The sequence below is a fragment of the Hemitrygon akajei genome, chromosome 2 (assembly GCF_048418815.1).
Source record: "Hemitrygon akajei chromosome 2, sHemAka1.3, whole genome shotgun sequence".
Classification (NCBI taxonomy): domain Eukaryota; kingdom Metazoa; phylum Chordata; class Chondrichthyes; order Myliobatiformes; family Dasyatidae; genus Hemitrygon; species Hemitrygon akajei.
In genome coordinates this window covers 37,355,532-37,373,850 of record NC_133125.1, presented here as the reverse complement: position 1 = coordinate 37,373,850, position 18,319 = coordinate 37,355,532, and the positions used below count along the sequence as shown (strand labels likewise).

Genomic DNA, 18,319 nt, shown 5'->3' with positions numbered 1-18,319 from the left:
CTCGAAGAAAAGCATTATGCTGCCTTTATGGCAGTTATTTAGTTTATAATATTTTCACTTAGTAATTCATTTGTTATTCTAGTTAAAGTTAGAAGTGTTTTAACTATATTTGTTTTCTGTACTACATCGCGGGATGCTATGACATCACACCCGGTTTCGCCGCGTCTTGTGGGATACCGGTTTGCGATAAACGGGAAGGCGGGGGCGAGCGCATTACGCGAGCGGCATTAGATCTGAGCGAACGCTGCTTTTAAGTTAAAGGCGATCAATAACTTTTCCTGGTAGGCTGCAGTATATATATTTTTTTACCAGTCGTTAGGAGATATTGGAATGTTGTTCAGTAAAAAAGTATACGCAACGTATATTTAAAAGTAGCCGCGTTACAGGCACGGTTCAAAAAAAAGCATTTGCAATATGTATTTGTTTATGTTACCATATGGATTTAATTAAAAGTTAAAAAATCCTCACGTGTAATATCTTTCTGTGTAAATATCTCATATTACAACGTGGGACACCTGCGGCCGAAAATCCAGTGCGGCCTAAAATCCGGTGCGGCCTGTACAAGTACAAAATTGATTTTCTTTCTAAAATTAGAGCCAGCGGCTTTTAATCAGGTGCGCTCTGTAGTGCGAAATCTACGGTAAGTACATTCTAGAACACTTGTGATCTCAACTCCCATGAAGTATCTAATTGCAGGACTATTAAGCAGAAAAAAAAACTTACTCAGGTGCATTTAAAAGTTCACAGAAAACTTATTACGTGATTATTATTTATAATGGGAGTACCATTATTAACAGTTTCCACTAATGAGGTCATTCAGGATCAAAATTCTTTAAAATGAAAAAGTTTTACATGAAATACTTAATAACAATTTACATCTTAAAATATGTCAACTATTCTATTATTAAATTCTTAATATTTTTATTGGCATCATTTAAAAATATTGAATTCAATTTCATCATCTCCTTCAACATTTAGAATTAATATTTACACATTTTAAAAATGTCTAATTTATACCAGCTCATGGATAGAATTTTTTAATTAGACACTGGCCATCATTCCCTCATTTGAAAATTCTTGCTGCTAAATTACAAAAACAAAAAAGGAAAAAATAAAAAAAGGTAAATGATGCAACGATAGAACACAAGAGATGCTACCAAAAAAAAATAATCAGTATAGGAAACAACATGCTATCTCAGTAAAAACAAACAAGGGATGTTTTTACAGACAACTAAAATCAATTTTGTCTATGTTGTGAAAGCACTCAAAAATCATTCTGGGGTGGAGGAGACATGGCAGGCTGGGGGGAGAACAGGGGAGGAGCACATCAGCAAATGCAGCAAAAACAGCATATTTTACAACATTTGTCAGTGATATTAAACCCTGATTCTGAGAACTTCATATGGCCAAATTGCCCAACAGAACAGCTTTAACTGCAGGTTAAACTGCATTCAACAACTAAACACAATTAAAAACATTTGAGTTAATGAACATAGGCACATATTTAAAAACAATTTAAAATGTTTAATTTAATTAGATCAATGGCCCTGCCCTTATCCCAAAAGCTATTCACTAATTTATTTTAATGGATTTAACCTGGCACAGACTCAGTGGGTGTAAATCCATGCAATTGGCTCCATTATTGTCTTATGGTGCAGGTGAAAAACACAAGGCCATTCATGCAACATTGGTGTCCCAATGCTACCTGTGCATCAGCCTGTCCGGGAGATGTGCTTAGTTATTCCCAGCTGTGCAAACCAAACCAGAACAGAGAAAAAATAAAAATATTGTACATCAATTATGGGAATTTAAGTTAGCTCCAAGTAGAGGACTACTTGGTTACACTTCGTTTCTTCAACGTTCAATCAAATTTCTGAAATTTCCTATCAGATATTATTGTTGCAGAACCAAAACCATACAACCAACATAGCTTGAGGAAAGAAAATACATAAAAGTTCAGCTGTTAACATTCCACTCATCCAAAGAACTTTTTTTTTAAAAAAAGCAGTAAAGTAAAACAGCAGCAGTGTAGTGGCTACAATGAATCTATCAGTTGACGATTTCTGAACTGTAAGATCCAAGAATCTTCACATAGCGATTTAATTAGATTTTGGAAAACATTAATTATCAGAAAAGGTTCAATAATTCATTACCACACTGCGTATCTACTATTTCATAATACTGTAGACTGTAATTTCACCCTGAATTGTACAGTCTAGAAGTACTGTGCCCTACCAACTATTGAAATCTATATGGACCTTCTGTTTAGTTGAATGCAAAGTATTTGGGAAAAAATGTAAGATGTTTCACAATTGGTACAATACTAAACTGGTATAACTTTTGGTTCACAGGATTTATTGGCTAGTCAGAGAAAACAGTCTCTTATCCGTCTGTATGAGTAAAAACCTCAGAATTTACCAAGTGATCCCATTCCGGCACATCAGCCCATGGCCTCCTCTATTGCCACATTGAGGCCACACATAGGTTGAAGCAGCAAAACCTCAAACTGCCTGGATAGCCTGCAACCTGATGGCGTGAACATTGATTTTTCTAACCTCCAATAATTTCTCCCCCTCCTCTTTTTCCATTCCCCATTCTGGCTCTCCTTTTAACTCTTCTCCTCACCTGCCCATCACATCTCATCTATTGCCCATCTTCCTTCCCTTTCTCCTATGGTCCACTTTCTTCTATCAAATTCCTTCATCCACTAATCACCTCCCAGCTTCTTAATTCATCCCTCCTCCCCCATAGGCCCACCTTCCCCCTCACCTGGTTTTACCTATAATCTGCTGGATGGTACTCCTTCCCTCACTCCACCTTCTTATTCCCCCTTCCTTTTCAATCCTGATGAAGGATCTTGGCCCAAAACACTGTTTACTCCTTTTCAAAGATGCTGCCAGACCTGCTGAGTTCTTCCAGCCCTCTGCATGTGTTCATCATGATTTCCAGCATTTGAAGAATCCCTTGCTGTTACCAAGTTTTTTTTAGGGATATTTAAAATAAATAAGAATCACTGTAGATCCTAGACTACAGTAAAATTACAGATAAGGTAAAATATATCAAATTCTTCATAGAAAAGTATAGCACTAACTTTAAAATTAGCAGAAACTTTTTCAACATTATGTTGCCTTATTGCTCAATAGCCAATAGCAGCAGACCATTGAGGTGCACCAAAATATTAAAATTAACTTTTCCACAAACAAAGGCATAAGTAAATTAATTCCTAATATTAAACTCACCGATTAATGGGTTTTTTCGAACATCCAAAATAATTAACGTCGTACTAGACTGTAAGCTATTGAGCAAAGCTTTGGCTCCTTCATTAGAAATGCCACACTGCTGTAAATCAAGTGCTGTAATTAAAATAAAACACACCAATATATGAATTTCATGTCAGATGTGAAGTGCTCATCGCTTCCACCAAAGATAATCTTTGTGTAGTATGTAACAGCAAATGCTCCAGGCAGGCAAGCCAAAAACTTCTTATTGCCCAACCAAGTCAGTTTCTACCCTTAAACCACATTATAACAGTGACTGTATTACACAAAAATAACTTATTGACTGAGGTATTTAAGAATATCTTGAGATTATAAAATGCACAACAGATATATATTCTCCTCTCTTGTTGTCATCAATTCCCTTCCTCTCAACACAATTACTTTTCATGCTTTACCATTTGTGGCTCCTTAAGGTTCTCAAAGCCAGGGAAAGTAGTGGGGATAAGCTCCCGCTACCTATTAAATGCTCTCAATGGCATGTGTCTCAAATAGCCTCTGACAACCAAGTCCAGCTTCTGGCCTTCATGTGCGGCTCAGCTACTAAGCCTGGTAATACCGTTACTACAGACAGAAGAAGGGGCAAAGGCGGGTTACTGGTGCTTTAAATCCAATTGCTTTGGACATATGGGGCTCATCAGCCGTGGCTGGCAGCTCATCCACGAGAAGGAAAATTTTTATCTCAAACCTCTGTGCCTTGCAGCTATACCCATTCATTGGGAAGGCTTCAGGAGTAAATCTTGAGGAAAAATCTGCAGCTGGAATCCCTGAGGCAGTGTGACGTTGAGCTTGACACTGACTGTTAACTCCAACAACACCAATGGTTTCAATCTGTATCGGTCTCTGCCATTCCTCAGCTGTGTGGCGTACTGTATGGGCAACAACTTGCTCTCCAAATCAACTCTGACCAACGGAGGGCCTCTCCTCATTCGTGCTTCTGTGCTAGCTCGCTCAATTAATCCTAATGGATCGATTTAATAAATAAGGACTTGGGAATCCTAGTACAGGTTCCCTAAAGGTTAGCTTGCAGGTTGAGATGGTAGTAAGGAAGGCAAATGCAATGTTCACATTCATTTCTAGAGGACTAGAATATAAAAGGATGAAATCCTGAGGCTTTATAAAGCATTGGTCAGACCACATTTGGAGTATTGTGAGCAGTTCTGGATCTTATATCTACAAAAGGATATGCTGGTATTTGAGTGGGTCCAGAGGAGGTTTAATAAGAATGATCCTGGAATGAAAGGGATGACATTTAAGAACCATTTGATGGTTCTGCACTTATACTCACTAGAATTTGGGGGGAGGGGGGGGAAATTCTATCGAAACCTATGGAATATTTAAAGGCCTAAATGGAGAGGTTGTGGAGAAAATGTTTTCTATAATAAGGAAAACTAGGACCAGAAACCATACTTCAGAATAAAAGGTCTTTAGAACAGAGAGTAGAAATTATTTCTTTAGACAGAAGGTGGTGAATTTGTGGAATTCAGTACTACAGACAGCTGTGGAGGCCAAGTCATTCAGTATATTTATACCCAATTGTCAGAGGTCTATAGACTCTTGATTATTAAGGGCATCAAAGTTTACAGAGAGAAGGTAAGAGAAGGAAAATAAATCAGCCATGCTCAAAAGGTGTAACTGAATAGATGGGCTGAATAGCCTCATTCTGTCCTATGGTCTTAATCACAACATGTGGATATTGCTGATAAGCCATGTACATTAATAAAAATATTTGAAATGTGGCCATGAACTGCAGAGTCTCCTACAGTGGTCATGAATTCAGAAGTGCAAAATTTTAAGTAATGATGAAAAATGATAATACATATCTCAGTCCAGATGGTGTGCAACTTTGGCAAGCTGCTGCAGTGCATTTTGCACCCAGTGCTCAAAAGACGAGGAACAAACATACATACTGAACAGTGTTGAGCTTCTTAACTGCTGCAGCAACAATATTCATCAAAGCAAAGATTTTGCATAACACTCTGATGTACTGTACAAAAGTCTTGGGCACATGTACCGGTATATAGCTGGGTTGCATAGTACTTAGTAATTTTATGTATGCCACTGTACTGGTGCTGCCAAAAAAATAACAGATTTCAAGACATATGTGAGTAATGATAAACCTGATTCTTATATATGTCTCTACTGTGGACTGAGAGTGGGAAGGGGGCAGCGAGAGAGAAATCGTGATTGGGGAAAAGCAGAAGGGAGTGGAAAGTACCCAGAGAGACATTCTGTAATTATCAATAAACCAACTGTTTGGAATCAAGTACCTTGTCTAGTATCTCAGGGTCGGATGTGTCTGCATCTGTGCCACCCTCATTCCCCACCTTTGGCACTCTTCCTGTCACCTGCCCCACACCTCTCCCGCAGAACTCCGCCTCCCATTCCAAACATTCATTGCTCCTGCCAGATTCAAACTTACTCTTCGCCTCTCTTTGACAAATACTGTATTATGCAAAAGACTTAGGCACCCTAACTATATAAATGTGCTTAAGACTTTTGCAGAGTGCTGTAATTTTATATATTGCACTGTACTGCTTCAGCAAAAAAAAATTCATGACATATGATGTTGATAAACCTGAACTGATGCAGATCTATCATTGACTGAAAGTGAAGGGGACAGGGAGTGAGGAATCATGGAAAGATTGAGTAAAATAAGAAGAGGATTGAATTACTGTAACTAACTGCAAACCAATTTATCGAAGTAAATTCAGAAGAATAAAAACCAAATTCTGCAAGCTTCCCATTAGATTTTTTAGGGATGCTATGTTTAAATTCTTCAACCAACAAGTGTTACTGAAGAACTATGCTGCATCTATATGCATTTACACAACATGAAATTCTTTTTCAACTGAAGGAACTTTATATTTAAAGTTTGTCAATGTCAGCATATTATTAAATGCAACTTGCCTTTCAGCCACAGGTCATCTCTGAGGGCTTCTGCAAAAGCAATAGCTCCTGTATCACCAATAAGCGTGTTACAATTCATGGTAATACGACGCAAACCAGTCATACAATCTAGGTCAGGATGCCTGTAACGAAGACTTTCTGCCCAAACTTCACTGTGCCTTTTTGTTGCTTGATGCTGAATAAAAAGAGATCATACCTTTTCAAATACAGTGCATTCCAGTTAACTGGGACACATCAGGATCAGTACATTTTGGCCCAAATAAGTGGCAGCCACAATTAGCCGGATTCAGAGAAATAGTTAAAGTATAAAAAGACAAATTACTGTTTAACCAAGTAACAATGTATGTATTTAAAAGCAGCACAGAATAAATTAGAACATTACCAATACTACAATACCATAAAACTGTTTATTAGTTCCCAATAGTTCTCAATGGAGGAATTCATCCAGTGTATGCTGCCGTATTTTTTTGATTGACCATAAATGAACAAAATCAGTGCAAATAATGGACTGCCTTCATACAATGCTTTTGACTACAGTATCCTCCAAATCTTAATTTTCATTGTAACATTCAAGATGTATGTCGATTCCTTCAAATTCTTCATAGTTCCTAACTTGAAGGTGAGAAATAGTTTCACCTTTATTCCTGGCGATCTCTGGCATCTTCAAGCTTGAATTCTTGAAAACGCAGAGAGCAAAGTAGTTCCAAATTATCTTACTGCTTATTTCTTGCCAACTATCTGACAAGAATCACTGCTTTTGAACACACAACAGACAATATTTAAAAACTGTTCACTCCAAGCATGGTGTATTGTTTAACGGCCAAACAAGTACATGCAACTGACGCTAGTTAGGAACTGTTCAGCAAATGTCCACTGTCCCAATTAAGTGGCATAGTGCCTGAAATAAAAAGAGGTATCCTGGATATTTTATTGATTAGTATTCTTCTTTAAGAGTTGCCTCACATAAATGGCAGCCCCAACTAACTGATGGCCTAATTAACTGTGAACCATTGCAGATATAATTTTAAATTACAATAAATAGCTGATATGGTTGCTAAAACAAATAAAACAGTTACAATAAAAGAAAAACATAAACTTGCCTTAATAACTTGGGTGATGTGTTCTGCACCACTCCATGTAAGATTGCAGCCTGTGAAGTTAACTGTTTTGATTGTAACAGAATTCTTCAAACTCTTGCAAATGACTAAAAAGAAAAGTTTATCAAAATATGACTTAACCTTAAAAGCTGATAATAAAATTTTTATAAAGGAAAAATAAACCAAGACCCAGAATACTTACTTTCTAGCCCTTCGTCCCCTATAGGACAATAAGCTAATGAAATATGCTGCAGAGTTTTTGTCTTGGATAAGCCCTATAAAAAATGAATGATATATGCAATAAAATGTACTATATGCAAACTAAATTAATAAACTTACTAGCAAGATTTGAACTGAAACTCATTCACTTTTATCACAATTTCAGCAAACTACACATTATGAGAAGAAAGCCAGAAATGAAGCTAGAGAACAAGAAGTTTTTTTTTGGGGGGGGGCAGCACAGGACAGCAGGATCTCAATTTTAATAAAAATCAGCGAGATCAATTATTAAAAAGGATGATTTAACCACAAAATATGGCCTTCATATATTACCTGTGCAAAATATAATGCAGGCTACTCACTTCAATTTCCTAGGTAACTGAAACTGATCAATGAAATTGTCTTATAATCACTCAGTTCTTATATAGTTAACCAAATCAAACTAAGCAGTTCCTGTGCATTTTTATAATAAGTAATTGGATTTGTAGGGTTCAGGGTAGCCTGGACAAGGAATGCAGTCAAAATTCAACCATTCAGCAGTTGTAAGCCTCCTGTTTACCCAAGTCATGCACCCTTTACCATTAAATATCACAAGGGGCAAGCTCCAACTTTTAATGGACATGGTAGATATGGAATGGAACTAAAGCAAGTAGTAGATTAAACTAAAATACATTTCAGTATTTTCTTACTCTTAAATTACAATACTGCAAGTTAGGCAAGTTTGTTTATACCAGCTAAAATTTGTGGTTCAAGCCCATGTCTTAAGTATTTCTATTATCCACTATTCAGTTGCCTTCCACAAGTATTCATAGATCAAGTCAGCAGAAGAAATACCATTTTTAGAGGTGCTCTGCAGTAGATAAATAATGTGATTCCAGTATTATATTTTCCTCTATGGTCCACTTCTCTCACCTTTGTTAATGCTATGAGATCGCCTTGCCTCAAAGGTAATCCTTGCAGCTCTAAGGATTTTAAAGCACTGGAAACAATCAGACAGTCTCTAATTGACCCACAGAGTTGAAGTGTACAACTTTTTGAACGTATTGCTGGCACACGTTTTCTGAAGTGTTGTTTTTGCCTCTCATTCCCTTCAAGAAACAAAATCAAGATATAAGAATGGGAAACCACTTGGATTTAATCTGAAAAAGAAATCTTTCAATCTATGACAGCAGTTTTTATTTTGATAGATACAACTGGGGAAAAATATTGCCAACATATACTATTTCACAATCAACTTAAGTATACATCCCACACACCCAATAGTCTTGTTCTTAATTGTGTTGAGTTGGTAATTTGCATTGTGCCTCTAGAGATATTTTGGCAGGCAAGCAGTTGGTAGTTTAAGGAAGGAGGGTATGAAACAACAGAACACAGCCCATAAAGGAACAAAAAACTGGAAAATGAGGGAAATATTCCTGATTCAACTTTTAACACAGTGTGTAGATGCACTTCCTTTCATGACAAGCTTTCTCTGCCCCAGAAATGTTATCCCTTCTGAGTTAAAAATTATTAAAAATACAGGCAAGTAACTTCTTTAAAGAAATTTCAAATACCAGTATTTCACTTCATGTGCTTTTGTTACCACCCATCCTTTAAAAACTGATCAAAATGTTAAGGGGGTGTGGGTTTAAGACTGAGTAACATTTCATTTAGAGAAACTTCCTATCTCACCTTTCTTGAGTTGAAATACTTTATTGTATCCGATATAATCTAACAGGTGCAGGCATCACATTACCCCAAGAACAAATCATAAGCAAGCTACCACATGGGAAATCACTATTGATTTTACAGAATGTAGTCTCAACCAGTCTTGAATTCCCAGGATTGTATGAGTACACTTTTGGTGATCAAACTCATTTAATGACTCCTCTTCTTTCTAGCTTTTGTTATGAAGCTAATTCATCAGAAGAAACTTGATAGTGATAAAGGATTGATTCAGAGACTTTTTAAGCAAAGAAACATTTTCACAATAAGGCCAATTAGAGGCACAATTAGAAGCACAATGAATAATTAACTCAGAATATTTACATCTAAATCATAAGATATTGCAACATTCATGTTATTTGTTCGGTAATCCAAACTTTGAAATAATGCTCTTTCTCATTGTAAACTATGTTTAGTCTTAAGGTTTCCTTTTTCAAAGAAAAGGAGTTGGACTCTAAGATTACTGTATTCCACTCTGGTTCCATGCGTTCCAAGATAACTGATGAGATTAATGTAGGACTGGCAGGGTTGCCACAGATGGGGAATGTGATGCTTGAAGGGTCAGGTACAAGTAGGATTTAAGAGATTCCTTCTCTACCTTCCACCATCTATGCTGGCGTATGTGTACTCCCGATGTACTGATTCAAACAATTCAAACTTTGCACGTTTCTCCACTTTGTAACAATTCCTATGAGTCAGTAAAAATGATACACTCCTTCAAGGTGGCATTATTGCACCCTTGAATCTTCTCCTATATTCCCGTTAATCTCTTTCTGAAACAAAGCATGAACAAAAGCATGTTTCAGGAAATTGGTGTAATTGACACAAGTGACATACCCTGCTCATCAGAGCAAAACAAGAGCAATCATGGCCTCAATGCTGTTTGTTGGTTCACAAATCTTACCACAGTATTTGAAGTATGTTGGTGAATTCTTCCTCTGCTCTGATACATCCATCCTTTGTTAATTTATGTGGCGCTATTTATCTCATCTCAAACCACATCAACTCTCTACAACATTTTAATGTGCTGATTGTGAATTATGCAAAACACAATCTGGAAAATCCAACCTACAAAGTTTAAAACTTCCTGTACACAGCAATTGGTTCATCCTCGGGTTCTAAGATGAGTCCTAAGACTCATCGTCTTACCTCTAAGATTTTTCAACAGCTGTAACTCTATTTGATTTTCCTGGAATCCTTTGTATTCAAGCTTGCAAGTCTCCATGAGTCTACAAAAATGTGCAAAATGAAAAGGCTATCAGTCAGGCAAATGTCATGGTCCACGTAGGGACCAATGACGTGGGTAGGAAGAGTGAGGAGGTCCTGAAAGGTGCGTTTAAGGAGCTAGGTGCCAAGTTAAAGGACCGGACTGGACTTCCGGTAAGATGGCAACTGTTTAGCTGCTCCGAACTTTTGCTCCATCATTCTCCCTATCTTTGCACTATATGTCTCCATTCTTAAACCTTAGTTAGGTATTTTATTAGGTTTCTTTTACTTGCCTGCGAACACATCTATCTTATAATGTCTACCAAAAGTACTAAAACACGGAAAAAGGAAACTTCTACGGCTCTGCCGGCTGACAGTCTCGCTGCTTTGGAACAGCATCGACAAGATATTTTAAAGGAATTTAGAACTTCTTTCAACTGGCTGGATGTCAAATTGGATCGGATCAACGCTAGAGTGGACGAACATGCTGAACATTTATCTCGCATCGACTCAACTTCTGAAGATTTAAAACGCCGTGTCCAATATCTGGAAACCCTCTGCTCCAGCCTAGAGGAGAAGAATTGTAAACTTTTTTCCAAAATGGTAGATCTTGAAAACCGGAGCAGACGTTGCAATCTACGAATTCTTGGTTTGCCAGAGGCCACCAAACAGGGCTCTCCCGTGAAATTTTTTTCTGATTTTCTCTGTGAGATTTTTGGGAAAGAATTTCTTCCGACTCCACCTGAGCTTGAAAGGGCACACAGGATCTACGTTCCTCATGCAATTCTGGGTTCCCACCCACGGCCGGTAATTTTGTGCTTTCATCAATACCAGGTGAAGAACCGTTTGATTATGGAGGCACGCCGCAGAGGTACTTTTGCCCTTCAAAATACAGTCATTCGTTTTGTGGAGGATTTTGCCCCCCAGGTTCTGAAGATGCGTGCTGAGTTTAAAGGTGTAATGAAAGTGCTTTTTGATCGTGGTCTTAGACCCTCCCTTCAAAACCCAGCCGATCTTCGAATTACGCTTGCTACTGGAGAATATAAGTGGTTTAAATCAGTGAAGGAGGCTGAGGCATTTGTTGGAAGTCTTTCGGCCATTCCGTCTCCTTCAGAACCCGGTCTGACCTTCTAAAATGGTGGATAAGTACCTCTCGTAGTAAAGCTATTTTTTCCGGACTCATACTTTACTTGAATAACTCAGTCATTATCTATTGAAACTCTAAGGGCTGTAGACAATCTCTCCCTGGACTTGGTGCGTTTTTTCTAAATAGATAATCTGAGTTTAATGTTTCCCTGCAGACGTTTAGACTGTACTTGTGTAAACTATTTTATTCTTGTACAACTTTATTTATAGAGATCTACAATTGACTCTAACTTGTTTTGGAGGTTTGGAGTTTTAATTGAAGGCCTCCCTGTTGGTTGATTCATGGTTTAAGTTTTGCCTTTTTTTTTCTGTAAATGGTTGATAAGTACTCTCTTCGAATCTATAATTTCTCCCTTTTCTCCCTCTTTTTTTTCTTTTAATCTTCTATAATCTTTCGCGGGTAGGTTAGTTTTGGTTTTCTTCTGATTTTCTTCATATTAAGTTTTATACTTCTGTTGAAGTTGTTCCTATTTGTAATTATGTTTTCTAGTGCATAAACCAGTTACCATTTGCTATACTATTTATACGGAACTGTTGTTAACGACACAGAACTGGAAGTCATACTTGGGTTAATTTTTTTGGTAGAGCTAGCTGCTCTTTTTGGTAGCCGTCTAGTTTTGGGTTGCGAGGGAGGGGTGGGTTCTCCAGCTCCAACACTACTCACTGTTTCTTTTGCTTTCCTTTGTTACTCAGGACATGTTTCTGTTTTGATTCTACGAATCTATGTTTACATTTTTGCTCCCAGACTGTTACTGTACTGCTTGACTTTTTATATGCCTGCTGCCTTCTACGCACTAACAATGGATAATGGTTAATACACTTAAATTTGTGAGCTAGAATGTAAAGGGATTGAATCACCCTGTTAAAAGAAGGAAGGTCTTCTCACATATTAAACAACTCAAAGCGGACATTGCTTTCCTTCAAGAAACTCATATTCGTTGTTTTGATAACTCCCGGCTTTTGTCAAAGTGGGCGGGTCAGCATTTTCATTCATCCTTTGCCGCCAAAGCTAGCGGGGTCTCCATCCTTATTAACTCAAATATTCCTTTTGAACTCCATAATAAGATATCTGATACAAATGGCCGTTTTATTATTGTTTCTGGTAAACTATACAATACTAAAGTTGTACTAGCAAACCTGTATGCCCCCAATTTTGATGATGTTAATTTTTTTGAACATTTTTTCTCCTCACTACCGACTTAAACTCATACTCTCTTATACTGGGTGGTGATTTCAATTGTTGGTTAGATCCTAGTTTGGATCGATCGTCCTCTGTTACTAGACCACTTACTAAATCTGCCTTAGCTATTCAATCGTTTCTCTCTAATTATGGTATCTCTGATATATGGCGTTTCCTTCACCCTACTGAGAGAGATAATTCTTTTTTTTCACATGTTCACCATACCTTTACTAGAATTGACTACTTCTTACTCGATAATCAACTCATTCCATTTGTCTATTCTTGTGATTATCAGAGTATACTGATTGCTGACCATGCCCCAATTACTCTGTCTTTAAATTTTCCTGGTCTCCCTCAGAGGAATAAACACTGGCAGTTCGATTCGACTTTTTATTATCGGATGAGGATTTTCTAAAATTTATCAAGGATCAGATAACCTTTTATTTTAACACCAATACATCACCTGAAGTGTCATCCCAGATTGTCTGGGATGCCATGAAAGCATATTTGAGGGATCAAATAATGTCCTATACAGCAAATCTTAATAGAAAGTCCTGTGCAGATCGACTAGACCTCATTAATCAGATTAAAGAATTGGATCAACTGTATGCTCAAACTAAGAATCCTGAACTATACAAGAAACGTGTAGAACTTCAAACTAAATTTAATCTTCTGTCTACTCAACCTGTCGAACGCCAACTTCTTGAAAGTAAGAGTCGCTTTTATATTCATGGTGACAAATCTGGTAAATTTCTAGCCAATCAGCTGAGACATTCTAAAGCCAAACAACATATTACAAAGATCCGGAAGGAGAATGGAGACTTTACATCGGATCACTTAGAAATCAATGACGCATTTAAAAATTTCTACTCTCGACTTTATTCCTCTGAATCTTTGAATGACAATATCTCTATTGATCATTTTTTAAATAATCTGAATATTCCTTCGCTTTCATCTGATTTTAAAGCCAAACTTAATGCGCCTATATCATCAGAAGAAATATCTTTTGCAATTTCTGTATTGTCCTCAGGGAAATCTCCTGGACCTGATGGGTTCCCCGTAGAATTTTATAAATCATTCTCTTCACTTCTTTCTCCTCAGTTACTCTCAGTATTATCTGACTCGTTTAACTATGGCAAATTGCCACCCTCTTTTAATGAGGCATCTATTATTCTTTTATTAAAAAAGGTAAAGACCCAACACAATGTTCCTCGTATAGGCAGATTTCTTTGCTTAATGTTGATGTTAAAATTTTGGCCAAAGTTTTGGCTTATGGATTAGGAACTGTTATTCCCTCTATTATTTCTGATGATCAAACTGGTTTTATTAAAAACCGTCTTCCTTTTTTTAACATTCGGCGTTTATTTAACATTTTATATTCACCTCCAACTGGGATTCCTGAATGTGTTATTTCCCTCGATGTGGAGAAAGCATTTGATCGTATAGAGTGGAACTACCTTTTTGCAGTTTTAGAAAAATTTGACTTCGGTCAAACTTTTATCTCTTGGATCAAATTGCTGTATTTGTGTCCTACTGCCTCTGTTTTAACTAATTTTCAGAAATCCCAGTTATTTAACCTCAAACGTGGCACCCGTCAGGGATGCCCTTTAAGTCCCTTTCTCTTTGATTTGACTATAGAACCTTTGGCGATAGCTTTTCAAAATTGTCCTGAACTGACCGGGACTTGGAGAGGGGGTGTTGAGCATAAAGTTTCTCTTTATGCTGATGACTTATTACTTTTTCTTTCAAATCCATCTACATCCTTACCTCCAATGTTTTCACTTCTTGACCAGTTTAGCCTGTTCTCTGGATATAAAGTTAATTTACATAAGAGCGAACTTTTCCCAATTAATAAAGAAGCACAAGAATTAACATTTTGTGATCTCCCTTTTAAAGTAGTCCACAATCAATTTACTTATCTTGGGATTACAGTCACAAGGAAGTTTAAAGATCTCTTTCGTGAAAATTTTGCTAATCTTTCATATACTATTAAACAGAGTCTGTTACAATGGTCACCTCTATCAATGTATTTGGTAGGTTGTATTAATGTTGTTAAAATGTATGTTCTCCCTAAACTTTTATATTTATTTCAATCAATCCCAATTTTTATTCCTAAATCTTTTTTTGATTCCTTAGACTCTATTATTTTGTCATATCTGTGGAAGAATAAGCACTCTAGAATTAATAAAGTTTATCTCCAAAAATCTAAAAAAGAGGGTGGCATGGCTTTACCTAACTTTCGTTTATATTATTGGGCAGCCAATATACGTTGTGCTACCTTTTGGTCTTTTTTCCATGGCCAACCCGAGTGCCCTAATTGGGTGGCAATGGAGTTGAGCTCCACTAAAGAATTATCTATCTCTGCACTTCTCGGCTCTGTACTCCCTAGTAGTTTGTCCAGATTAATAGTTAATCCTCTTGTTAGACACACTTTGCGTATATGGGCTCAGTTTAGGAAATTTTATGGTTTCCATGGTTTTTCCTTTTCTAGCCCTATCTTACATAATCACCTTTTTTTACCCACTACTTATGACTCAGCATTCCATGATTGGTATAGGAAGGGCATTAGATATTTTGAAGATCTTTTTATTGATAATTGTTTCGCTTCTTTTCAACAGCTCTCTGCGAAGTTCAATCTGCCCAATGCTCATTTTTTTTAGATATCTCCAAATTAGACACTTTATTACTCCTTTAATCCCTAACTTCCCTGAAATGCCTGAGAAAAATGTTATGGACATTTCTTTCTATTAATCCACTAGGTAAAGGTTTAATATCATTTATATGTGATAAATTAGCAGCCCTACGACGTGCCCCTGTGGATAAAATTAAAATGGCATGGGAGCATGATTTAAATACCTCCTTATCTGATGAGACTTGGGACTCGATTCTCAAATCGGTTAATTCAACCTCTATTTGTGCTCGCCATTGCTTTTACAGTTTAAGATTGTTCATAGAGCCCATATGTCTAAATCTAAATTATCTCGATTTTACCCTAACATTAGTCTGCTTTGTGATAAATGCAAAAGGGGCGAGGCGCTCTCATTCATATGTACTGGTTTTGTCCTAGCTTGGAGAAATTTTGGAAAGATGTCTTCATAACATTATCATATATTCTGAATCACCACCTAGAACCTAACCCTTTAATTGCTTTGTTCGGTTTCTGGGGTGAGACAGATTTACGTCTGAGTTCGACTAAGTGTCGAATATCATCTTTTGCCTCTCTCCTGGCTAGACGTTTAATCCTCCTTAGATGGAGAGATGTTGCCCCGCCCACGCATGCTCAATGGCTTAACGATATTATGGCCTGCTTAGACCTTGAAAAAATTCATTATTCAGTTCTTAATTCGAATTTAAAGTTCCATAAGGTCTGGGGACCTTTTATTGAGTACTTTCATAACCTTCCTCTTAACTAAGGTTTTTTTTCAGTCCCTTGCTTTCAGCTCCTTTTTTTTTTGGTAGTAGGCATTAATATCTTCTGTTGCTAAGTGTATTTACAGTTTTGGGGGTTTGATTGTCCTGATTTATATTCTCTATGCTGTGTTGTGGTTGGTCTGGAGTTTTTTTTGTTGCGGGGCTTGGGGAGGATACTAATTTTACATGTCTTCAATTTGGGTGCTTTCTCAATTATCTTTCTTTGTATCATATTATTATTGTATGTTTATTTTTGCACTGTATCAATGTTCTTCATTTTGATCTGGGGTTTTTTTTATCTGTAGCTATGTAGAAAATGTATTAAAAAAACTAATAAAAATAAAAATTAAATAAAAAGGACAGGACCTCCAGGATAGCAATCTCAGGATTGCTACCAGTGCCACGTGCAGGTGGGTTTAGAAATAGTAAGATAGTGCAGAGCAACACGTGGCTGAAGACATGGTGCAGGAGGGAGGGCTTCAGATTTATAGATAATTGGGTAGTTTTCCAGGGAAGGTGGGACCTGTTCCAGCGGGACGGTTTACATCTGAACTGGAGGAGGACATGAATTCTTGCAGGTAGGTTTGCTAAAGAGGCTCCAGTGGATTTAAACTAGATATGAAGGGGGAGGGGAACCAGAGTGTAGGAACAGATGTATGGGAGAAGGAAGAAAAAGAAGACAGTAAAGTTCTTTGTACTGTTAGGGATAAACAGAGAAGAAGAGGTGAAGAGTTTCTTAAATGCATTTATTTTAATGCTAGGAGCATTGTAAGAAAGGTGGATGAGCTTAGAGCATGGATTGATACCTGGAAATATGATGTTGTAGCTATTAGTGAAACATGGTTGCAGGAGAGGTGTGATTGGCAACTAAATATTCCTGGATTTCATTGCTTCAGGTGTGATAGAATCAGAGGGGCAAGAGGGGGAGGTGGTGCATTGCTTGTCTGAAAAAATATTACAGCGGTGCTCTGGCAGGATAGATTAGAGGGCTCGTCTAAGGAGACTATTTGGGTGGAACTGAGGAATGGGAAAGGTGTAGTAACACTTATAGGGGTGTATTATAGACCACCTAATGGGGAGCAAGAATTGGAGGAGCAAATTTGCAAGGAGATAGCAGATACTTGTAGTAAGCACAGGGTTGTGATTGTGGGAGATTTTAATTTTCCCACACATAGACTGGGAAGCCCATATTGTAAAAGGGATGGATGGTTTAGAGTTTGTAAAATGTGTGCAGGATAGTTTTTTGCAGCAATACATAGAGGTACCAACTAGAGAAGGGGCAGCGTTGGATCTTCTGTTAGGGAATGAAATAGGTCAGGTGACGGAGGTATGTGCTGGGGAGCACTTCGGGTCCAGTGATCACAGTGCCATTAGTTTCAATATAATTATAGAGAAGGATAGGACTTGACCCAGGGTTGAGATTTTTGATTGGAGAAAGGCTAACTTTGAGGAGATGCGAAAGGATTTAGGAGTGGATTGGGATAATTTGTTTTATGGGAAGGATGTAATAGAGAAATGGACGCTATTTAAAGGTGAAATTTTGAGGGTACAGAGTCTTTATGTTCCTGTTAGGTTGAAAGGAAAGGTTAAAAGTTAGAGAGAAACATGGTTTTCAAGGGATATTGGAAACTTGGTTCGGAAAAAGAGAGATATCTACAATAAATATAGGCAGCATGGAGTAAATGAGGTGCTCAAGGAATATAAAGAATGTAAGAAGAATCTTAAGAAAAAAATTATTAAAGCTAAAAGAAGATAAGAGATTGCTTTGGCAAGTAAGGTGAAAATAAATCCGAAGGGTTTCTACAGTTATATTAATAGCAAAAGGATAGTGAGAGATAAAATTGGTCCCTTAGAGAATCAGAGTGGACAGCTATGTGTGGAGCCGAAAGAGATGGGGGAGATTTTGAACAATTTCTTTTCTTCAGTATTCACTAAGGAGAAGGATATTGAATTGTGTAAGGTAAGGGAAACAAGTAGGGAAGTTATGGAAAATATGATGATTAAAGAGGAGGAAGTACTGGCGCTTTTAAGGAATATAAAAGTGGATAAATCGCTGGGTCCTGACAGGATATTCCCTAGGACCTTGAGGGATGTTAGTGTAGAAATAGTAGGGGCTCCGAAAGAAATATTTCAAATGTCATTAGAAACGGGGATGGTGCCGGAGGATTGGC

The 18,319-nt window shown here is 37.3% G+C and overlaps 1 protein-coding gene across 4 annotated transcripts in view; it reads right to left on the bottom strand.

The window, feature by feature from the left end:
• The window catches only part of cep78 (centrosomal protein 78), a 117,442-nt gene that overhangs the window by 71,735 nt on the left and 27,388 nt on the right, over positions 1 to 18,319 (bottom strand). For 3 of the 4 annotated variants that reach the window (XM_073070405.1, XM_073070422.1, XM_073070414.1), the window contains exons 3-7: positions 8,414 to 8,589; positions 7,485 to 7,557; positions 7,286 to 7,389; positions 6,186 to 6,360; positions 3,240 to 3,353 (exon numbers count right to left, since the gene is read on the bottom strand). In XM_073070405.1, the coding sequence (XP_072926506.1) occupies positions 3,240 to 3,353; positions 6,186 to 6,360; positions 7,286 to 7,389; positions 7,485 to 7,557; positions 8,414 to 8,589 (642 nt within the window). Of the gene's footprint in view, positions 1 to 3,239; positions 3,354 to 6,185; positions 6,361 to 7,285; positions 7,390 to 7,484; positions 7,558 to 8,413; positions 8,590 to 9,803; positions 9,906 to 18,319 lie in introns of those variants that run through there. The other variant, XM_073070431.1, reaches the window with a different exon arrangement.